General features: G+C 40.5%; 1 protein-coding gene across 1 annotated transcript; it reads left to right on the top strand.

The window, feature by feature from the left end:
* Positions 1 to 24,134, top strand: PPP2CB (protein phosphatase 2 catalytic subunit beta). Its single transcript, XM_027529890.1, has 7 exons — positions 1 to 439; positions 12,810 to 13,019; positions 14,597 to 14,770; positions 16,993 to 17,082; positions 17,200 to 17,361; positions 19,020 to 19,138; positions 23,429 to 24,134. The coding sequence occupies exons 1-7, from the start codon at positions 338 to 340 to the stop codon at positions 23,499 to 23,501; spliced, it is 930 nt and encodes a 309-aa protein (XP_027385691.1). The 5' UTR covers positions 1 to 337; the 3' UTR covers positions 23,502 to 24,134.
* Positions 24,135 to 24,262: the final 128 nt, after the last annotated feature.

The following is a 24,262-nucleotide window of genomic DNA, read 5'->3' as shown; positions in this document are numbered from 1 at the left end:
AGAGAAGGAGCCTGGGAGGCGAGAGCGGCCGGCGGCCGGCAGGCGGCGGGTGCCCATCCTCCGGCGGCAGCTGCGCGGAAGCCCCGCACGTCCCCGCGTCCTTCACCGACTCTCCGGGCGCGCGGGCCGGCGGGCCGGGGCGGGCGGGGGTCTCCCGGAGGCCGCGCGCTCGGAGCCGCCCGAGGGGCTTGGGCGGGGCGCGGGGTCCGCAGTGCCCGGCTCCTCCCTCCCCCGCCGGGAGCTGGCGGCGGCGGCGGCGGGGGGCTAGGGGAGCGGCGCCCGGGGCGGGGGCGCGCGGGGGGCGGGAGGAGGCGGCGGCGGAGGGGCGGGGGCCGCCATGGACGACAAGGCGTTCACTAAGGACCTGGACCAGTGGGTCGAACAGCTGAATGAGTGTAAACAGCTCAACGAGAACCAAGTCCGGACGCTGTGTGAAAAGGTGAGCGAGAAGAGGGGCGAGGTGCGGCCGGGGAGCCTCGGCTGGGTGGGGGAACCCCCTCCTCCTCCCCCTCTCGGGCCGCCCGCCCGCCTTCATCCCGGCACCCGGTCCAGGCACCCGCGGAGCTGCGTCTCCCGCTTCGGCATCAGACCCTGGGCGGGGCCGGGCCTTTCCAGGACCCCTCTCGGGACACAGCCCTTGGTTAGGCCCAGACCCCCGCTCCGCCCCGGATCCAGACCTAAGGCGTCCGGGATGGGTGGGCGGGGGCTCCGTGGCACCTGGAATTCATCACCCGAGTGTGATTGTGGGGTGACCGGCGCTCTAGTGAGGATTGCTGACAACCCCATTATTAACCCCGGCGGACTGGCAATCCCGAAGCTTCAACCGCCAGGCAGATTAATCTCCTGCAGCCTCGTAATGGAAAGTGCACCGAAATGAGCCTGGGTGTTGTGAATTATCAACGCGCGTGGTAAGAAACAGAGGCTTTTTCTCAGGTGACTTGGCCCTTCAAACATCGCTAATACTTGGTAATGCGTCAGGCATTTGTTTGTAGAGAGGTGGGTGTGATGGCAGACTGTGATTTTTTAAAATAGAAGTTGACTCTAGTTGAGACAGATGGTGGCTGGTCTTCACGTTGAGAGGCTCTTTGGAAGCAAAAATGTTTGATTTTTCAGAAACAAGACGGCAAGTCTTCAGTTTGGCAACAGTGCCTACCTGAAATGATAAGTGGGGTCTGTGTTTCTCCTGCAGGGTAGCACTTTTCAGAAGGTTATTTCTGTTTCTGTTACTTGTAAGGTTTTTTTTCATTGCCAAAAAGTAATAAAATATGCAGATGGTTTACTGTTTTCAGTCGCTCTTGATTGTGTGATCGTAGACAATCTTCTGAATTCTGTATCCATTTTTTTCTTAACCATTGGAATTATTTTGGACTTTACTTTTTTTTCTCATTCATCTTTTATAGCCTAGACTATTTTTATGTAAAAAGGTCTCGTGAAGGAGTAACAAAATTATTTATCCTTTAATGCTTTTGAATTGTTACGTATTTTTAAGCCATAATCCCTAAGACTTTCTTGATTTTGTTTGGAAAGCAGGATGCCTCAGAAAGGCATTGAAGGAAAGATTTTATTAATATTATTTATAGAGGACCCTTAAAATTAAATGTCTGAGAAATGGAAGAGTTAGTATTAAGTTGAAAATAGTGTTTTGTTTTTTAAATTAAGTGTAACGCTGTTTTGGGTCTTTATTAACATTTTTTTTTTGAAGTATAATGTTGCATTTAAGTGTTCAACAAACTCATTCAGCTATAAACATACAATATTCTTTTTCAGGTTCTTTTTCATTATAGGTTATTACGTGACACTGGGTATAGTTTCCTGTGCTATACAGAAGGTTCTTGTTTCTTTTACATAGTAAAGTAGTGTGTATATGTTAATCCCAAACTGCTAATTTATCCCCTCCCCATCCCCTTTTGGTAACCCTTAGTTTGTTTTCTATGTCTATGAGTCTACTAAATAACTATTGATACAGGAGGATGTATTTCTGTAAATAGAACTGGCAAAAAGTGGTATATTTGTGTTTCTGAGACAAATTGCGTATGGACCGCTTCAAGTTCTGGCTGCATTCAGTTTTCTTGTGTGATAACCTGTAATTTCACGTTTTAAAATTTGCGTTAAATCGCTGTCTCTCAGGCTCTCCTGTCAGGTGAATAACCCAGTTGTGCAGTTAGCTGAGTCCGTTAACCTCACTGTGACTAGTAGATGTGGACTGTAAGCGGTGGGCAGCGGTGGTAGTTGAATCGGCTCTTCTCTCTGACTGTTTGATAATTTTAAGATGTCTTTCCGGAGAAGAATGTTGCACCCCTCCTTGATCACACGATCCTTTAATCACCTGAGCAAGCTTTCTGAATTTGTCCAGAGAGATTATTTTGACTTCAGCTCCTAAATAAATTGGACTGCCAGTCCCTAGAATCTTTGAGGTATATTTAAGCTTATATCTTACCCACTTTTTTCTCTGAATATTTGTACTTTTCCACCAAGCATGAATTTTTAAGTGGCAGCTCTGTCATTTATCTTTATCCTCCACTTTTGCCAGGGACGTGGAGTGCTCCGCCGCCCCCCGCCCCCGCCCCTCTCAGCCGTGCTTGGTGTGGAGCCCCTTTCCAGCAGCTGTGGCAAACCTTTGTGGTGTTGGTTTTCTGTCACCTAACCTTACAGTTCCATTTTACTTCCCTACCTCTGCCCTCCTTTTTCCTGCTGAGTGCAGCATTTGTTTGTAATGGCCAGCCTGCATTCAGACCCTGGCTCCACAGCTTGATGGCTGCCCAGCCCTGCCCCTCCTGTTCCTTATCGCTAAGGCCGGGGTGATCACTGACCTCCTGGTTTGCTGACCTCCTGGGGCAGTTGTATTAAGACTCCACTGGAGTGAAGTCCTAACAAGAAATTTGCAGTAGAAACTAAATGAAGGAAAGCTAAAAAAAAAAAAAAAACCAGCTGTTCTATCTTCTTTTACGTGTCATCCTATTTTCTTTTGGAAGAAGCTGCAAAATAAACAGATTTGTCGATATGACTTCTCTGTGGAGAATGTACTTCAAGAGAGGTTTTCCATTTAGTGGCTCTAGAACTCTGAAAAAGTTTCGTTATTTCTTGTGATCCCTGTTACCTGAAGCACAAACTGCTGGGATTGGTAGTAGTTCCTCACTTGGTCTACTTAATATGTGTTTTCCCCTTCCAGGTCAAGAATGGCAGGCATAAAGAATATAAGAGAAAATAAAAAGTTAAGCCTAATGTTTTAAAACTGTAAAAATCATCTTTTTGTTTAATTCTTTGTGACTAGATTTTAGTTTTTTTAAAAACATTTTTTGAGAGTCTATTAGAAATATTATTTTATAGAAAGTTACATCATAGGATGGTGATTTCTTCCTCAAAATCAAATTTCTGTTCTAACTCAGATTGCCTGAATCTTAATCAGCTGAAATTAAAGACCAGAGTGGTACTGGGAAATAGCCCTGTTTTGAGGTAGTGGCAAAATAAAATCCATCCAAATGCCAATTGGAGAATAACTATTGATTAAAAAATATATATGGGTATGCATGATATGGTATGTCTGGCCTTCAAGGTTAGTTTCTGTCTAGAGAAAAACTGTTTGCATAAAATAGTTAAGGCATGTCTTCCAAGAAGATGACCAACTCTTAACATGAACTTAAATTAGCAGTCCAGGGGCTCCCTGGTGGTCCAGTGGTTAAGAATCCACCTTGCAGTGCAGGGGACACAGCGTCAGTGCCTGATCTGGGTCCCACACGCCACGGAGTGACTAAGCCCGTTCGCCACAACTTCCGAACCCACGTGCCGCAGCCACTGAAGCCTGCGTGCTCCTAGGGCCCCTGCTCCACAACAAGGGGAAGCCCATGTGAAGCAGCGAAGACCCTGCACAGCCAAAAATTAAATAAAAAAAGTTTTAATTAAGAAAAAAAAACGAGCAGTCGAACTTAGGGGCCAGTTGCACGTTTTGCCCTCTTGGTGGGCAGAGCGGTTGCTTCTCCGTCTGCGCACGGTGTGCACCGTGATTTATAAGGATAGGGGCCTGGAGAGCCAGCCTGGCACAGCTGAGCACATTCTGACTAGAACTATATTTAACGTTTGGTAGAGTCTCAGGAGGAGACATTTTTAGGCTCTTCGACCTGATAAACTTTATTTTATTCTGTAGAACCTTGGTGATGATATTCTAAGCAGGGAGGGAAATTTTAGCTCATGTGTGTGCGAGCAGAGCTTTATGCTGATGGTTATACAGTGGCTACTTAGAAACAATTTGAGGTTTGTATAGATAAATATGTAAATTCTGTATTGGTCTAATGGATATGTTCCTGGGTCCTGGCCTCAGCCTTGAAAGAAGCAGAATTCTCTGTAGGGTATTACTTCACTGATGTGAAATAGCATGCATAAATTCATGAATGCCTAAAACCATCTTAATGAAAATTAGGTCCTGGTAAAAATGATTTTTCTGAGTTGAGAAAAGCTCTCGAATGGTTTTCTTTAATAGTTTGTACTTAAAATTGGTGTTAACAGCCAAAAAGCCTGTTACTTTCATTTTAACTTCCCTTGAGCCAGCTCTGGTGGCCCATAGAGTTGAAAATGTAGTGATGGAGAGGACGTCCCTGGTGGTCCGCTAAGGAAGCACCTGCCTTCCAGTTCAGCGGCACCGTTTCGGTCCCTGGTCAGGGACTAAGATCGCACGTGCCGCAGCGAAACAGCCCACGAGCTGCAGCTGCTGAGCTCCCGAGCCACACCCAGGACCTGACATGGCCAGATACAAATAAGTCTTTCTTTTAATTCAGTGATCGAGAGAGAGAGTAGCGTGTTTCTGTCTTACTATAACAAAAAATAGCATGACTGCGGTGAAATCTGAGGTTAAAACCCAGTATTACCAACTGAACAAATCATTTTCCGTGCTTATCTAAGCCATCCTTCATGTCAGACAGGTAAAGAAACTAAACCAGACTGGACTAGCATGAACTACTGCTCCGACTAAAAAGCAGCCTTTTTTAAAATCAGTTCATCATTTCTCAGCTGTCCATAGGATGTGTAAAATCGTGTTCACAGATAAAATGAAGATAATTATATAAACTACTTTCACATGGAATAGTTTTATTTGCAACATATGTCTTACTCTACTTTGAAGATCTTGCAGAGATTTTTCCTTCACTTTTTCTTTTAGGTGCTATGAAGGGCTTGGTGGATGAAGTCTTCTTTGATTAAAGGAAATCAAAATGCCATAAATTGAAGTTAAAATTAATACCAAAACAGTCACTGCATTTTACTACATAAACTATGTGTATTTCCTGAACTCAGTTTTTCTAAGAAAAAATGGCATTAAAATCACTGTCGTCCTTTCCTGGCAGTCCAGTGGTTAGGATGCCACGCTTTCACCACAGGGGATACCAGCTGAGTCCCTGCTCAGGGAGCCAGGATCCCGCGTGCTGTGTGCTGCTGCCAAAAAATAAAATTAAAAAAAAAAAAAAAGATCCCTGTCATCTTTCCAAGAAGGCTAGTTCAGAGCCACAGCAGTGTTTCACATTTAGGTTTGGGCTTTCCTTGTATGTTTAAATTGAGGTACAATTCGTATAGTATAAACGTTTGCCCTATAAAGTGTACAACTCAGTGGTTTTAGTATATTCATCGTTTTGCGGTCATCTCTACCATATAATTCCAGAACATTTTCATCACTCCGGAAAATAAACCCTGTGCCCACTGGCAGTCAGTCCTCACTCTTCCTTCTCCATCCCCTGGCGGCCACTGATAGACTTCTGTCTCTCTGAATTTGCCTGTTCTAGACACTTTATATCAGCGTCATCATGTGATACATCCTGTTTTGTGTCTGGCTAAAGATTCCATGTTGTAGCCTGTGTCAGTATTTCATTCTCTTTTGTGGCTGAATAAAATTCCCTTATATGAATATAGCACTGCGGTTGTTTTTAGGTTATTGCCTAAAAACAACAATAATAATTAGGTTGTTGCCATCTAGAATTTGTTTCAAAGTTCAAAAAGTTATTTTTTATAGTAATATATTATTTTTATAATATGAAATATATTTTATAATATATTTTATATTTACAATATAAAATATTATTTTATATAATAATAACCTAATAATAATTAGGTTATTGCTATCTAGAATTTGTTTCGAAGTTCAAAAAGTTATTTTTTAAGATTGAAAAAGTGCTTAATCGCCCACTCATGTCCAACTCTTTGCGACCCCATGGACTATAGCCCGCCAGGCTCTTCTGTCCATGGGGGTTCTCCAGGCAAGAATACTGAGGTGGGCTGCATGCTGTCCTCCAGGGGATCTTCCCAACCCAGGCATCAGACCCAGGTCTCCTACATTGCAGGCGGATTCTTTAACAGCTGAGCCATCAGGGAAGCCCATTGAAAAAGTAATACTTTTTTTTTTTTTTTTTTAATTTAAGTATCTCAAAAATGTAGGGAAGGAAACCAGCAGGCTCCACTGTTAAACCCACCTTCCCCTCCCATTACCGCCCTACCTCAGAGACAAACCTGAGGTGATTTTCCAGCCTCTTGTTCTCTCTGTGCAAAAAGCATGTGTTTTGTGGGCTAGTGAGGATGTTTGTGATGGACGGTTTTTATTAAGATGGGATCACAGTTATCCTAAAACCTTTTTAACCACACAGTGTCTTGTTCTGTGTACATATGCATGCCTCATTCTTTCTTAATTTTAACAGAGTATATGATTTTTTTCTTACTTGTGTTTCCAAGCTTGATATTACTTGGCATATAGACACTTGAGTGTCATTGAACTGAAAGAAAAAGTTTGTTCCCTTTAAAAAAAAAAGTCAGTTTTCATTTTTGGAAGAAACCTCATAACTGCAGGAGGACAGGCCACCATACTTACATTAACCTTGCCCTGTAGGATCTAGAGGGCTTCCCTTGTGGCTCAGCTGGTAAAGAATCCACCTGCAATGCAGGAAACCTGGGTTCAATCCCTGAGTTGGCAAGTCCCCGGGAGAAGGGAAAGGCTACCCACTCCAGTATTTTGGCCTGGAGAAGTCCATGGACTGTATAGTTCCTGGGGTCGCAAAGAGTTGGGCATGACTGAGTGACTTTCATGAGATTTAGAGGTTTATTTGATCTCATCTTTTTCAGAGATCACTCTGTTCTGTGGCTTTCTTTAGATGAATTTGCCTAGGAGTAAGAGGTAATCACTTTTTAATAGCAGATGATTTATGTATAAATAGAGGGGAAAGGAATTTGTATGCTGGCTATCCCAAAACCAAATTCAGTAGCTTTGTGGTATTTTGGTTCCAGTGATGGGCACCAGCACAGAAATAGAGATGTCAATAGCATGTCACCTGTTGAGGGGCTGGGAAGACTTGACGTTTCCATTTTCTGTATTCTTAAACATAGGTAGAGTGAAAATAAAGAATTATATGTGAATGTCATTTCCAAACTTATTTTTTCAGTTCTGTTCATAGATTTGACTTGATGGCAACAAGGAAGAATGTTTTAAGTGGGTGAGAAACGAAACAAGTTTGAAGGGATAGGAACACAGCAGTGCATCAGTAGTAACAGCGGTCTGCCTGCATGCATCTGGACCAAGTGGCATCTTGCATCACCACAGTCCTTCACTTCACAGTTTTAACTAGGTCTTATCAGAGTCTTGGGGATGGTCTTGGTCACTGTCACCTGTACGGTGTCACAAACTTCATCCATAGTTCTTCAGGCACTCTATCATATCTAATCCCTTGACTCTATTTGTCACTTCCACTGTATAATCGTAAGGGATTTGATTTAGGTCATACCTGATGAAGTGATCAACACCATCCCCAAGAAAAAGAAAAGCAAAAAGGCAAAATGGTTGTTTGAGGAGGCCTTACAAATAGCTATGAAAAGAAGAGAAGCAAAAGGCAAAGGAGAAAAGGAAAGATATACCCATTTGAATTCAGAGTTCCAAGGAATAGCAAGGAGAGATAAGAAAGCCTTCCTTAGCTATCAATGCAAAGAAATAGAGAAAACAATAGAATGGGAAAGACTAGAGATCTCTTCAAGAAAATTAGAGATACCAAGGGAATATTTCATGCAAAGATGGGCTCGATAAAGGACAGAAATGGTATAGACATAACAGAAGCAGAAGATATTAAGAACAGGTGGCAAGAAAACACAGAAGAACTGTACAAAAAAGATCTTCACAACCCAGATAACCACAATGGTGTGATCACTCCCCTAGAGCCAGACATCCTGGAATGTGAAGTCAAGTGGGCCTTAGAAAGCATCACTATGAACAAAGCTAGTGGAGGTGATGGAATTCCAGTTGAGCTATTTCAAATCCTAAAAGATGATGTTGTGAAAGTGCTGCACTCAATATGCCAGCAAATTTGTAAAACTCAGCAGTGGCCACAGGACTGGAAAAGGTCAGTATTCATTCCAATCCCAAAGAAAGCAATGCCAAAGAATGTTCAAATTACCACACAATTGCAGTCATCTCACACGCTAGCAAAGTAATGCTCAAAATTCTCCAAGCCAGGCTTCAACAGTACATGAACTGTGAACTTCCAGATGGTCAAGCTGGTTTTAGAAAAGGCAGAGGATCCAGAGATCAAATGGCCAACATCTGTTGGATCATCGAAAAAGCAAGAGAGTTCCAGAAAAACATCTATTTCTGCTTTATTGACTGTGCTGAAGCCTTTGACTATGTTGCTCACAACAAACTATGGAAACTTCTTCAAGAGATGGGAATACCAGACCACCTTACCTGCCTCCTGAGAAATCTGTATGCAAGTCAAGAAGCAACAGGGAACAACATGGAACAACAGACTGGTTCCAAATCAGGAAAGGAGTACGTCAAGGCTGTATATTGTCCACCTGCTTATTTAACTAATATGCAGGGTACATCATGAGAAACGTTGGGCTGGAAGAAGCACAAGCTGGAATCAAGATTGCCGGGAGAAATATCAATAACCTCAGATAGGCAGATAACACCACCCTTATGGCAGAAAGTGAAGAAGACCTAAAGAGCCTCTTGATGAAAGTGAAAGAGGAGAGTGAAAAAGTTGGCTTAAAGCTCAACATTGAGAAAACGAAGATCATGGCATCTGGTCCCATCGCTTCATGGCAAATAGATGGGGAAACAGTGGAAACAGTATCAGACTTTATTTTGGGGGGCTCCAAAGTCACTGCAGATGGTGACTGCAGCCATGAAATTAAAAGACGCTTGCTCCTTGGAAGAAAAGTTACGACCAACCTAGATAGCCTGTTAAAAAGCAGAGACATTACTTTGCCAACAAAGGTCCAGCTAGTCAAAGCTGTGGTTTTTCCAGTGGTCATGTATGGATGTGAGAGTTGGACTATAAGGAAAGTAGAGTTCTGAAGAATTGATGCTTTTGAACTGTGGTTTTGGAGAAGACTCTTGAGAGTCCCTTGGACTGCAAGGAGATCCAACCAGTCCATCCTAAAGGAGATCAGTCCTGGGTGTTCCTTGGAAGGACTGATGTTGAAGCTGAAACTCCAATACTTTGGCCAGCTGATGCGAAGAGCTGACTCATTTGAAAAGACTCTGATGCTGGGAGGGATTGGGGGCAGGAGGAGAAGGGGACGACAGAGGATGAAATGGTTGGATGGCATCACCGACTCAATGAAGATGAGTTTGAGTAAGCTCTGGGAGTTGGTGATGGACAGGGAAGCCTGGCGTGCTGCAGGCCATGGGGTCTCAAAGAGTCAGACACGAGGGAACGACTGAACTGAACCGAACTATCGTCAGTCTTCACGCGTGTTCAGTCATGTCCAACTCTTTGCGCCCTCATGGACTGTAGCTTGCTAGGCTCCTCTGTCCATGGGATTTCCCAGGCAAGGATACTGAAGCAGGTTGTCATTTCCTCCTCCAGCGGATCTTCCCCATGCAGGGATAGAAGCTGAGTCTCCTGTGTCTCCTGCATTGGCAGGAGGATTCTTTACCACTGATTCACCAGGGAAGCCCCTGTCAGAGTCGTAGAGATAATTAAGCTTTGAGTACTAAGTCACATTAAAGAAACAGTCATGAGAATTACATGCAGAGTTACACAGTGTACAGAAAAGAGTTGGCATAGCAACCCCAAGACCACTGTCTGATTAAAGACTGGGTGTCAGGGTTGCCGTTGGTGTCTGGAAGCTTGGATTTGGGGAGGCTTCACACCATTCCCTGTTGAGAATGGCTCACTGTGCCTAAACCATTCATGCAAACAGTGTGATTTATGCTGGACACGTGATTTTCTTTGAATGTCTAGTGGAGAAGGCAATGGCACCCCATTCCAGTACTCTTGCCTGGAAAATCCCACGGAAGGAGGAGCCTGGTAGGCTGCAAGTCCATGGGGTCGCAAAGAGTCGGACACGACTGAGCAACTTCCCTTTCACTTTTCACTTTCATGCATTGGAGAAGGAAATGGCAACCCACTCCAGTGTTCTTGCCTGGAGAATCCCAGGGATGGGGGAATCCAGTGGGTGTCTGTCTGTGGGGTCGCACAGAGTCGGACATGACTGAAGCGCCTTAGCAGCAGCAGCAGAGAGCCCAGTTCCCCATCTGGGCGCCGAGGCTGAAGAGCTTCCGGGTGACGGGCAGGTTGCGCATGGGCGTCAGGTGCGTTCTGTGCAGCTCCGCCTGGAGAGGACTCTGAAGCCTGCCCTTGGTTTGCTCAGGGCCGTGCGTCTGGCCTTTTCCGTCTGGTGATTGTGCTGTGTCTGTTTTTACTGTCGTAAGTCATAGCTGTGAGTACACTTGTGTGCTGAGATCTGTGGATCGTCTTTTGTGAATCACCAGCAAACCTGGGGCGCTTTTGGGGACCCCTGACACACAGAGGTTTGTACATTGAGAATTCTAGCTGTCAGGTGAACTGTATACTTAACTTCTGCCAGGCCAGCCCACCCTTTGCTTGAAGGGACCCAGAGTGATCGCAAAATAAGAGCACTTTACAATAAAGGGTGTGAGTTATAAATCATTTAGAAACATCAGGGATCTGTACTGTAAAGATAAAAATTTGTCTGGCCTGATGAAGTACTTCATTGTATGAAGATAAAACCTCAGGAAGCTATTAATGTAAAGCAAACACACACTGTGAATGATGTCTCTTAACTCATCTTCATAGTTTTATAAAACCTGTGCTGGGTTAAGATAACCATATGTCCTTAAAAGAACAGTTGAATTGGATAATATTTACATTTTGGTGCTTTTTATTTCCATGTTTAAAATAAGGTACTGAAGATAGTGTTTGTATATGAAGGAGATTTCCTGTTTAGATTTGGAACCATCAGCTGAATGTTGAGGGGTTTTCTCAGTAATAATAAGTACAAGACATCAGGTCCAGGGACTTCTTGGTGGTCCAGCGGTTGACCACTTTCCATTGCAGGGGACGTGGGTTTGATCCCTGGTTGAGGAAGTAAGATCCCGCAAGCCTTGGGGTAACTCAGCCTGTGCACCACAGAGAGCCGGCACAGCCAAAAAAAAAAAAAAAATAGACATCAGGTCCAACTGAACTCTGATTTATGTTCCTCAGTTTGATTTTTTTTCCTGAACAAAATTAGGAAGCTATTTTTATGGACTAAACTTGATAAAAATGCTGTTTCATTTGTGAACTTGGACATTTCTGAGCCATTTGTCAAACCTCATAGTAGATACTTGATAATCTCTTTGCTGCTAATTGGAATTACACCTTGTAGCAGCTCTGCCCTCCTCCTTGCCCCATCCCAGTGACTGACTGGGCAGCAGGGAGCTCATGTCTCAGTTGGTACATATATTTTTAGCATATTTGCTCATTACTTGAGAGTATTTTTTCATTTACTTCTGATTCTGGGCTCTTATAGGAAAAGTTGTTAGATAAGTGAGGTGTCATGAACTTGAACTTAGTCAATATATTTAATTTGTCACTGTTTATGTATAAATTCTGTACTTTAGGGCCTCTGAACAGTAACTTGAGTTATTAAATATGGAATAGTTGAAATAAATTGAAAATTGTCCTATGAGTTGGTGTAAGGTGTTTGTGAAAGAATTTGAATAATTGTGACTTTTTCTTTAATATTGATATTTGTAAAATAAATAATATTGTTCATTTAAAAAAAACAGCTTTGAGATGAAATTTCTATACCATACAAGTCACTGATTTTGAGTGTTCAGTTCACTGGCTTTTAGTACATTCATAGATATGTGCATCCATCACCTCCCTATTAGAATATTTTCATTACCCCAGAAGAAATCTCATACCCCTTAGTTATTACCCCTCAGCCCTAAGCAGCCCTGATGTTCTCTCTCTGTAGATTTGTCTGTTCTGAACATTTCACATCCATGGAGTCATCCAATATGACCACTTGTGACTGTCTTTCGCTTAGTATGTTTTCAAAGTTAATAGCGTGTAATCAGTCTTTCATTGCTTTTATTATTGAATAATACTCCACTGAACAAACAATACCATTATTTATTCATTAGTTAATGGATGTTGAGGTAGTTTCCGCTTTTTGTCCATTGTGAGTAATGCTGCCATGAACGTGTGTCAGCTGCAGTTTTCACTTCTCGAGTGTCTGTCTAGGGGTGAATTGCTGGATCACACGGTAGTTCTGTGTGTAACACTCGGAGGGACTGCCGGACTGTTCTCCACAGCAGGTGTACCGTTCTGGATTCCCACCAACACTGTGTGAACGGTCCCAGTTTCTCCACATCCTCAGAAACACTTGTAATTCTACGACGTGTACAGTGGTATCTTCTTGTGGTTTTAGTTTACGATTTTATAATGCACATTTCAGTTGATTTTTTTCTCCACATTTTCTTAAATAGACAAGAAATGATGCCTTCAGATTTGTGGTAGAATCTTTTTTTTCAATTGTTGATTTCATTTCTTTAACAGGCTAAGGAAATCTTAACAAAAGAATCAAATGTACAAGAGGTCCGTTGTCCTGTCACCGTCTGTGGAGATGTGCATGGCCAATTCCACGACCTTATGGAACTCTTCAGGATCGGTGGGAAGTCACCAGACACAAACTATCTGTTCATGGGCGACTATGTAGACAGAGGTTATTATTCTGTGGAAACGGTAACTCTTCTTGTGGCATTAAAGGTATGACTAAAGAAATGCATTTTTTCCCCCCAAGCTTTAAATCAGCAAAAGACAGAGTGGGCATTGCATATCATAATGTTCTAGTTTATGATCCATTCATTTTATAGCCCCTTAAAATAATGGTTGATTTTACATCTTTGGGGAAAAAGATATGAAAATGATGCATTAAACGTCTCTTGCCTATTTCTGGCAAATTATTTCTATAGGTTGTAATCCATAGCTGAAGTCTTGGAATCATTTTTAGTCAACTTATCCCGCATATATAGTTAATTGATACTGTATTTTTAAAATTCTTGCCTTGAGAAATCTGTTATTCCTGTGTCTTTTCTATTTTTACTGTCATTTAATGCATATCTTCATCATGTCACTTTAATTAGTACAGTAATATTTTAATTAGTACAGTAATGTGGTAACCTACATTTCTGTCTCCAAGACCTGACCCCTCCAAATCTACCTTGCATATGCTGCCAGATTAAATCTCTCATTTAACTTTCATCTTATTTCACTGTTCCCAGCTCTTCAATGATTTTGTGTTACCTTTAGAATCAGGCTTACACTCCTTGACTGATCCTCTACTGTCTAGCTTGAATTTGCTGCTTAGAGTTGGTAGCATAAACTTTTTGCCTCAAATCAGAGAGTTTAAACGTGCTGTCTGTCTCCAAATATTTCCTTATCTGATTTCTTCAGAAGATCAGTCTCTCTTATTTCTTACCCCTCTGCCACAACTCGGCTCAAGTCCTACTGCTTCCATGTTAGCCTTCCTCTTTTTACTCTAGATTATCATGAAACTTGCTCATATCCCTTATTTATGTCACATAGTGGCTTCTTGCCTTGTTTTATTTATTTCTCATTCTTCCTTAAATGAAATTAGTCCCCATCCAGCAGAATTCACGTATTATATTTCTGTGGAACTGGCATCTAGCTTTGAACTCTGTGCTCAGTGTTGGACACACAGTGGTTGCTTAGTAAATATATATGAAGTATGCACTTGCAGCTTTTTGGTTTACAGAATCTGATGCTTTTTCATACTTATCAGACACATTCCTAACTAAAAATTATTCCATAAAGTACATCTCTATGTTCTGTCATGGAAAGGAAGCTATAAATAATTTGAAATTTTGCCCAGATTTTTCAGAGCCTGTTTTTGTGTTTTGTTAGCAAATACATTCTTCCTTGTGGGAAAAAGGAGGAAGAGTGTAGAGTTTATCTCAAATCCAGATCTCTGGTCTGTGTCCACTGAGCATTAAAAAGTCATAGGGTTCTGGAAACACTGGGAAGACTAATGATAATATGAGTATGAGAAAGTGTTAGAGACAAAGAATCAGGTGCAAATATCGGTTAAATAAGGAATTCCAGCGAGGGGAGTATGAGTACATAGTAATGAAGAAAGATGACCATAAAAAAATATTTCAAAGTAATCAAGAGGGGACCTGGTGATGAGTAAGATAGTTTTTTATTCTGAGAAAGAATTGACATTTAATGTATTGGCCATTAAATGAAGCGGGTCAGAGGTTAATGTGCTTAACTAACGCTCGTAGCTACCAGGTATACCATGGGTTCCTTTTCCTTCCCTCCAGGTGCGTTATCCAGAGCGCATTACAATACTGAGAGGAAACCACGAAAGCCGACAAATTACCCAAGTTTATGGCTTTTATGACGAATGTCTGCGAAAGTATGGAAATGCCAATGTTTGGAAATATTTTACAGATCTCTTTGATTATCTGCCACTTACAGCTTTAGTAGATGGACAGGTATGTATGCGGGGGTGGATAAAAGCTTTCTTATTAGTAATTTAGGGGCTAGGTTTCTGTGACATTCTTTCTGCATCTCCCTGGCCTTGTCTGTGTCTTTCCCTTAAAGTTTCAGAACAGGGCGTTGGGTGAGTTTTATGTGAGACAGCAAATCCTTTCTTTCATCCTTCTTCACCTTCCTGCTTCCCTTTCCACCTATTGATCCATCTATTTATACACCATGCGTTAAGTGACAGTCTGATTCTAAGTAATCGGACAAATCTCCCTCCTTGGAAACCTTCAGTCTTCTACTAACACTCATAAGATAAAAATTATTTCCAGATGACCAAGTGGAAATATGGTGCAGACTGAAACTTTTAGGTGTAGTAAGGGATGCAATGCAGGGAAATGCATTTATTTATAAATCACATTTTATCTGTAGAAAAATAGAAAAGAAATGTAAAATAAACATTTAATTCAAAGAGTGAAACACTAAATAATTTAAAGGATTAATTCAAAATAAAAGCAGAAATGGATACCAACAAATACCGAGATGATGAATATAGCCAAACGCAAGGTTTGAAAAGTCTATTTGGGAAACATAATAGTAAAAACTGATCCAGAAAAAGAGGAGGAGGTCGCATAAAACACTGGGATTGAAAATAAAGCATTACCGTTAAGTATGGAGGTACTTGCATATCACAGGTACAGCTTTACTTCAATAAAGTTGAAAAGATAGGTGAAATTTATTATAGCAGAATATTATTAAACTGCTTCAAAGAATTTAGATCAGTGTAAATAACTACCAGGCTAAGAAAAAACTGAAGTTACCAGATCTAGATAGTTTTATAGGCAGATTCTACCAAACCTTTAAGAAATACAACATTTCCATGTTTTAGAGCTTAGGAAAAGATGGAGAGCTTAAAGCTCACTCTGTAAAGCTAGTATAGCCCCAATATAACATCAGACATGGCAAGCACAGAAAGATAAAATCAGACCAAAACCATCTGAATGACGTGCTGTATTTTTGAAGCTCCATTAAGGAGTGAAATAGCTTAACTGGATTAAAAAAAAAAAAACCCCACTGACTATGCTGCTGCTGCTGCTAAGTCGCTTCAGTCGTGTCCAACTCCATGCGACCCCATAGACGGCAGCCCACCAGGCTCCCCCGTCCTTGGGATTCTCCAGGCAAGAACACTGGAGTGGGTTGCCATTTCCTTCTCCAATGCATGAAAGTGAAAAGTGAAAGTGAAGTCACTCAGTCGTGTCCGACTCTAGCAACCCCATGGACTGCAGCCCACCGGGCTCCTCCATCCATGGGATTTTCCAGGCAAAAGTACTGGAGTGGGGTGCCTTTGCCTTCTCCGACTGACTATACTTATCAGCAAAACATCAGAAACCTCTTCAAAATCAGGAAGAAAGTATCCTCTAAAACTTTATTATTACTATCTCTGACTAAGAATCCCTGGAGGCTGGACCTGGGAGTACTGTCTCCCCTCCCTCCCACCAAATCTTTTATTTTTCAATTTTGTTTTTGGAAGTCCTAGCTAATGCACTGAGCTGTAAAAAAAAAAAAAAAAAATTGTATAAACACTGAGAAGTGAAAGTGAAAGTCGCTCAGTCATGTCCAACTCTTTGTGACCCCATCAGTCCATGGAATTCTCCAGGCCAGAATACTGGAGTGGGTAGCCTTTCCCTTCACCAGGGGATCTTCCCAACCCAGGGATCAAACCCAGGTCTCGCGCATTGCAGGCAGATTCTTTACCAGCTGAGCCACAAGGGAAGCCCAAACATTTGAGAAGAAAATAACAAAATTATGATTTTGTTATTTGAAAATAACATGATTATGTACTCAGAAAACTCTTAGAAAACTGACAGGCTGTTATATTAGAATCATTAACAGGCATCAGTAGGGTCTTTGCTGTAAGAGAAATTTTAAATTTTTATCTGTCAGCAGTAACCAACAGAAAAGGTAATGGTGGGTGATCACAAGCACAGAAATTGCATTCTAGAGAAAGCAGAAACACACTACATAAAATACCTAGGATTATAAAGAAAAAAGATAGAAGAAATATATTTGAATATTAACTGCTTTCTCTGATAATGTTTTCTGGTTTTTTCATTGTATTTTATAAAATTTTCCACTATGAACATTATGAAAGATTATTTTGAAAAGAGAAGCTACTAAGGTTGACATTTAGCATTTAATAAAACAAGTTCATTTTTTTTTAATTCCTAAACAGATATTCTGCCTCCATGGTGGCCTCTCTCCATCCATAGATACACTGGATCATATAAGAGCCCTGGATCGTTTACAAGAAGTTCCACATGAGGTAAACTTAAACTTAGTTTTAATGAAAAAGAAAGAAATATAACCACATGTGGTAGCCCTAGATTAGTCACGTGTGAGTGCTAATAATGTGTGTTATGTACTCCATTTTCCTTGCCAGGGCCCGATGTGTGATCTCTTATGGTCAGATCCAGATGATCGTGGTGGGTGGGGTATTTCACCACGTGGTGCTGGCTACACATTTGGACAAGATATTTCTGAAACGTTTAACCATGCTAATGGTCTCACACTGGTTTCTCGTGCTCACCAACTTGTAATGGAGGTATGTGCTTCTCCTGTGGGATGACGATCTCTGCTTCCAATAAGTGTTTCGATGAGGCTTCATGACTTAGAGTGTCAGAAACATCCCTCCCCATTACCTAAAGGAAAGGAGAAAAAACTTGGCTGGTTTTAGCAAGTAAGGAAAATATTGTTGACCAGAGCAAAACTGTAACTCACTTTAAGACTTAGAGAAAAGTTGCAAAAATAGTAACAAAAAAATTCCTTTGTATCCTACACTCAGATTCCTTGAGTATACTTTAATGTTTGCTTCATCATTCTGTCTCTCTCTTCCTGTTCCCCTTTCCCCTGACTTTTGAACTGTTCGAATGTCAGTTGCAGGTGAAATGCTCCTTTACATCCAAATTTCCGTGTGTATTTTATAAGAATAAGGACTTTCTCCTAAATAACCATGGTATGGTTATCACAGTCTGGAAATTTTCATTGAGAAAGTACTATTATCTAAATACTTTATTCAAATTTTTATTATCTCACCAATGTCCTTTTATAGCTAAATTTTTTATAGCAAAATTTAACTATATTTGTGCGTTTAAGTCTAATCCAGGCTCATGCTGTATTCAGTCCTCTTTGACGTGGACATAATTCCTCAGATTTTCTTTGTTTTGGATAATCTTGACATTTTTGAAGACTACAAGCGTTTTGTAGAAATCGCCTTTGTTTGTGGTTTGGCTGATGTTTCCTTATGATTCAGGACAGGCATTTTTGGCGGGCATATCAGAGTATGACATGATGCTTGTGTCCTTCTCGGCACATCATAGCAGGTCATGAGATCTGTCCCACTACTGGTGGCATTCACTTGGATCACTTAGTTAAGGTGGTGCCTGCCAGATTTCTCTACCATGATGTTACTATTTTTTTTAAACACTAAAGGAATATAAATAGAAGATAATCCTTCCAAACCATTAGGGAGTGGCTTCAGGATGTTAGAGAAAACTTCACTAATCCAGTAGAGTCAGGTAGGGGAACAGCATGTTAAATAAAGAACATGAATGCGGGTGGTAAAGATACACCTAATTCCATCAGTCATCGTAAGGAATGCGAATGGATGGAAATGTGCACTTCCCTGAAATACTGAGACCTTCAGATTGGATACAGAATCAAAATTCATCTGTTATTTGGGATTTATCTAAAACATACTGATACCATAGACCAAAAGTACAGGGATGGGAAATGGTGTATCAGTATATCAATTAGATAATTATCCAAAGTATAGCTAATAATATGAGCAAGGCTTTAGATACTTACAAATAAAAAGAAGTCTTCACTGATGAAAACTGATCTGGTTCTACGGGAGGGAATAATTCTAAATTTTAATTTACCTAGTAATAGAGTCAAAATTCATAAAGCAAAAGTTGACATAATTTATGAGGAGGAATTGAGACCTCTTCCATCACTGTGGGAGAAATCTGAATACACATCCTAGCCCTGATGTCAAACATAGACCAAGCAGAAAAAGGTATTGCGCCCTAAGTAACAGAACAGTGTCCACAGGTGAGCCTCAGTGCAGATGTCTAGTATAAAAGATGGGCATCACATCAGGTGATGCACAGAATAAAGGTTGCATCTGTCAGCATAACAGTTTTACGGTGAAATACTGGTTTCGATGGGTTGTTTTTTTTTTATTATTTTTTAATGTTGCAGGGATACAATTGGTGTCACGATCGGAACGTGGTTACCATTTTCAGTGCACCCAATTACTGTTATCGTTGTGGGAACCAGGCTGCTATCATGGAATTAGATGACACTTTGAAATATTCCTTGTAAGTACCTTTAAATTTTAATTGTATGGAATCACTTTTAAAAGGAGAACTATAATGTAGATTATGAAAATTAGAGGTAGAAGATTTCTGATTTTGGATTAGTGGGCCAAGAAACATGGCAAATCCTCTCCCTAACAGAACCCACCATTGGACTGGAGAATGTTACATTAAACTGTTATTTCACGTTTTTGAGATTTGTCCTAAATGTATACAGCAAATGTAGACACACTGATTCTAGAAGATCTGCTGACTCTCAGCATAACACCTGAGTCTGTGGAATTTGAGTCACAGTGTGTTCTCTCCTGTTTCCAGATCCCTGGTACAGAAGCTACTCTGTAGGTGTGGCCAAGAAGACGGGGCTTCTTCCCCGACACAGGCAGATGCCAGCATATCTCAGCCTCCCCAGTCCAGTTCTGTACAGTCAGTCAGGCTGAGACTCCTTTCCCCTTCCTGGTCCTAGGGTGGAGGCTGTATTCCAGTTGGGCACATTAGGAGTAGAGAATGCTGCATCCCTGGTTCTTGCCAGCACCAGCTCTAGAACAGGGGATGCCACGAAGAAGTGGGCCTTCATACCCGCCTGCATCTCTTAGCAGTGAAATGAAAGTTCTGTTCAGAGAGATGCAGGGAAAAGTTCCTCACCTTTGCCTGAGGGGACTGACCTTACTTAGAACAGAGGGTCAAGAATTGCAAGCCTAAGTATTGTGTTGAAGACAATGGGTAATATGGTGGAGACCAATGAAGAAGGCTCTCATAGCTCCCACAATATTAGTAGCAGTAAGCAAAAGAGGAAAGCAAGGAGAACTTTAACAGATAAAACCAGGAAAAGAGAAGAAGAGCTTTCCTGAGATCATCACAACTGGGAGAAAAGAAGGCCGTACTCAGTTACTAGGCTGTATGGACACAGGTGTAGTCAGACATCACGGTCAAAATGCTGAGAGTCTAAAAGAAGAAATCCTGGCAACAGTAAGAGAGAAATGACTTACAAAAGAGTACCTCAATGGAGTAATCAGCTGACATCGCCTCAGAAAGGCAATGAAACATTCTTAAAGTGCTAAAAATAAAAAAAAATCCGGGTCATATCCCGCACAACTTCAAAATGAATGCAAACAGGGCATACTCAGATAAACAGAAACGGAGAGAATTCCGTGCTAGCAGACCTGCCATATAAGATACACTTCAGGCTGAAAGCAAGGGACACCAGACAGTAAGTCTGCTACACACAGAAAATAGTGATTGCATCTTCTTAATGAATTTAAAAATCAGTTGCATGGCACAGTATGGATATATTTATAGTATAGTTGAACTTATAAGAAATGGAATATACAGAAATGGTAGATTTGACAGTAACAGCACAGAAGAGGTGGGGGGGAACAAAGCTGTACTAAAGTAAGGGCCACCAGATGGTAAATTTGAATTAAAGGAAGTATATGAAGAAAAAATGAGGAAGATATTTAACAAAATCTATAAATATATACTCACTCTCCTGTCTCAACTTAAGGTTGTAAGAGTGTGTAAAATAGTAATTACATAGTATACTAATTATATAGTATTATATATAATTTAGGGGTTTATAAAATATATATATGTGTGTATAACATCAGTAGCAAAAAAAAGGAAGTACAGATGGAAAGGAGCTATATGCTATCTAGGAGTGAACACCTCTTAATTCACTAGAATTTACAAATCTGAAGTAAAATTTTGCAAGTTGTATAGTCTAGGTTCTAGAGCAACTGCTAATAAAATAAGTGTACAGTTACTAAGGAATTTAAATAGTATGTTAGAAAATAATATTTTACTACAAAGAATGCAGTGAGAGCAGGAACCAAGAAACAAAAGGCATAATTTTAAAAAAGAAAATGACAGGTATAAAATCCAGTCGATATCAGTAGCACTGAATGAGTCATCAACATAATGCTACCAAAGCGCAGAAATTATCAAGTTGCTGTTTTTGTTTTTAAATATCTAGCTTTATAATGTCTATAGGAAATATAATTTATATTCAAAAACATGAATAGGTTAAAAGACGCATGATGAGAAAAGATATGCTATGCAAATAAGAACCACAGAAGTGCTGAACTGGATATACTAATGTCAGGCCAAACAGATTTCAAAACAAAAATTGTTACTAGATGTGAAGAAGTATATTTCACAGCGATCGAGAGTCTGACTGTCAGGGAAATATGTCACAAAGATAGGCACTTGATAGTGGAGCCCTGAAATACATGGAGCAAAAGGAACAGAACTGAGAGTCAGACAATTCAGCAATAGCTGGAGACTTCATTATGCCACTTGGCAGTAACAGGAGTACACAGAAGACCAGCAAGAAAATAGAGGGCTTGAGAAACATTTTCCCTCACATCTACAGAACTCTCCACCCGGCAACAGCAGAACAGTCTTCTCAAACACGCCTGGAACATTGTCCAGTACTGACCATGTGCATGGCTACAAGCCAAGCCTCAGTAAATTTAAGAAGAATGGGATCATACAAAGTATATTCTCCAAACATGGTTGGCTGAATTAGAAATCAATAACAAAAGAAAAACTAGGAAAATGTATAAATAGGTAGAAATAAAGTCACTCCTAAATAACCTTTCAGGTAGTCAAAAAGAAAATGAGATGAGTGAAAATGAAAACACAGTGTACCAAAACTTACTGGATATCCCAGGGAAAGCAGTGTTTTCAGAGAAATTTATGGTTGTAAATGCCTATATTAGAAATCAGGTAGAATTAGAAGTTGACAGTCTATAATCCAGAAGAGGGCTCTCACCAGAACTCACTCACGCTGGTACCCTCATCTCCAAATCCAGCCTCCATAACCTATCTTTACATCTTATGGACCTAGAAAAAGAAGAGCAAGTTAAAGTTAGTGCAAGCATATGGAAGGAAATAAAGTTAGTGGTGGAAATAAAATCAAATAGAAAAATACTGAAAACCAGTGAAACCAAACGTTTCTTATTGATAGAATTGAAAAGCCTTAAGTAGATTGGCCAAGAAAAAAAAAGAGTGAAGACCCAACATGAGCAAAATCCACACAAGCCTTACTGAAATAAAAAGAATTGCAAGGGAATACAAGGAATAACTGTATGGGGGCAAATTAGGTAAGTAGGATAAAATGGATGAATTCCTAGAAAGACAAAAAGAAAAACTACCAAGACTGACTCAGTAGAAATAGAAAACTTCAGTAAACCTGAAGCAAGTGAAGAAATTGAATTAATAATTTTAGGACTTCCTACTAAGAAAAGCCCAAGCCCAGTTGGCTTCAGTTGTGAATTGACCAGATGATTAAAAAAAGGAGTTAGCACCTTTTTCAAAAGGAAAAGCCTGCACAAACACCTCCAAAAAAACAGAAGAGGAAGGATTACTTCCCCAGCCATTCTTTAAAGATATTTCCTAATACCGAAATCAAAGACGTTTTAAGAAAACTACAGACTAGTCTTTATGCATATACAGATGCAATGATGTGCAACAAAATAGTAACCAAGTCCAGCGGTATATGAAAAGGATTATACACTGACCAAGTGGGGTTTATCCTAGGAATGCAAAGTTGGTTCAAAACAGGAAAATTAGTCCTTTTAATAAACCATATTAACAAAGGACAGAAACCACATGATCGTCTCAGTAAGGCCAGAAAAAGCCATTTGTCAAAATTCACAATAAAAATACAGTTGACCCCTGAACGACACAGATTTGAACTGCATGAGTCCACTTACATGTGGTTTCCTGTTTTAGTTCTCTAACACTAGTATTACAGGATCCTTGGGACCACAGGCAGGAACCACACATACAGAGGGCTTGACTGTAAGTTATACTCGGATTTTCAACTGCAGAGGGGCGGGACCCCAACCCTTCCCTCTTTCAAGGGTCAGCTGTACCCACCTAGTCAAAGAAGGGAACTTTCCCATCCGAATAAAGGTCATCTACAAAACCCCCATAGCTAATTTCATCATTCTTAATAGTGAAAGACTGAATGCTTTTCCCTTAAAATCTAAAACAAGCATGTCTGCTCTCATTGCTTCCATTCAACTGATGATAATATTACAGACCTCTTATGTCAGACGTGAGCCAGACAGCTTGTTAGCTTAAATCTTCACTGTGGCTTAGTGAGCTGGTTTTGTGGAAGAGAACACCTGCAGTGACTACCCAGGGTCACAACACAGAAAAGGTGGGAGACGAGCACTGCTCTTTCTGCCTCAACGTCTTGTTCTTAATTGATTTGTATGCCTGCAAAGTCAAAACCTGTAACCAATTGCTTTCTCTCTTTCTTTTTTTTTTTTTTTTTGCCATTTATAGCCTTCAGTTTGACCCAGCACCTCGTCGTGGAGAGCCTCATGTGACCCGGCGCACCCCAGACTACTTCCTGTAAATCCCTCTTGGGAAAACCTGCCTTTGTATGTGGAAGTATATCTGGCTTTTATATATATATATATAAATATATATATATATAAACAACAAAAAAAGCAACAGTAATCTATGTGTTTCTGTAACAAATTGGGATCTGTCTTGGCATTAAACCACATCATGGACCAAAATGTGCCATACTAATGATGAGCGTTCAGCACAATTTGAGACTGAAATTAGTGCAACACTAAGTTCTAGATCGGTCGGTCTTAACAGTTTGCCTGCTGTATGTGTAGTAACCATTTTCCTTGGGACTGTTCAAGCAAAAAAGGTAACTAACTCCATCTCTTGCACTTACTGGGAAATTTTAGTTAAGAGTGTTTAACTGGCATGGATTAATAGGGTTGGATTTTTATTTTTAAGAAAAATTCACAAGCTAACTTCCACTTAATTCATTACCATTTATTTTATTGAAATGTATAATTAACTGAAAAAAGGATTCTTGGGAGTACGTTGTCATAACATTTAAAGAGATTTCCCTTCTTTAAAACTAAATTACTGTTTTATGTTGATCTGCGTATTTCTGTATATTTGTCATGATAGTGCTTGCATTCTACTTGGTGTACTGAGCAAATAAACTTTCTGTTTTAAACAAAAACGTATTGAGTTACTGTGGTACACTTCAAATGAACATTTTACTTGCTTGAAATTTCATAGATCTCTGACTTGTAATAATAGTTGTGTTGAGGTACTTTCGCCCCCCTCTCCTGCCTCCTCCCTCTTCTT

The sequence above is a fragment of the Bos indicus x Bos taurus genome, chromosome 27 (genome assembly GCF_003369695.1).
Source record: "Bos indicus x Bos taurus breed Angus x Brahman F1 hybrid chromosome 27, Bos_hybrid_MaternalHap_v2.0, whole genome shotgun sequence".
Lineage (NCBI taxonomy): Eukaryota > Metazoa > Chordata > Mammalia > Artiodactyla > Bovidae > Bos > Bos indicus x Bos taurus.
The sequence above is the reverse complement of the archived record's forward strand: the minus strand, read 5'-3'. Positions and strand labels throughout refer to the sequence as shown.

Excerpts from the sequence above, each read along its gene's own strand:
- PPP2CB (XM_027529890.1), top strand. The coding sequence starts at position 338 with ATGGACGACAAGGCGTTCACTAAGGACCTGGACCAGTGGGTCGAACAG. Across the intron at positions 17,362-19,019 it reads CTCACCAACTTGTAATGGAG|GGATACAATTGGTGTCACGA; the intron begins GTATGTGCTTCT and ends TTAATGTTGCAG. Across the intron at positions 19,139-23,428 it reads GACACTTTGAAATATTCCTT|CCTTCAGTTTGACCCAGCAC; the intron begins GTAAGTACCTTT and ends TGCCATTTATAG.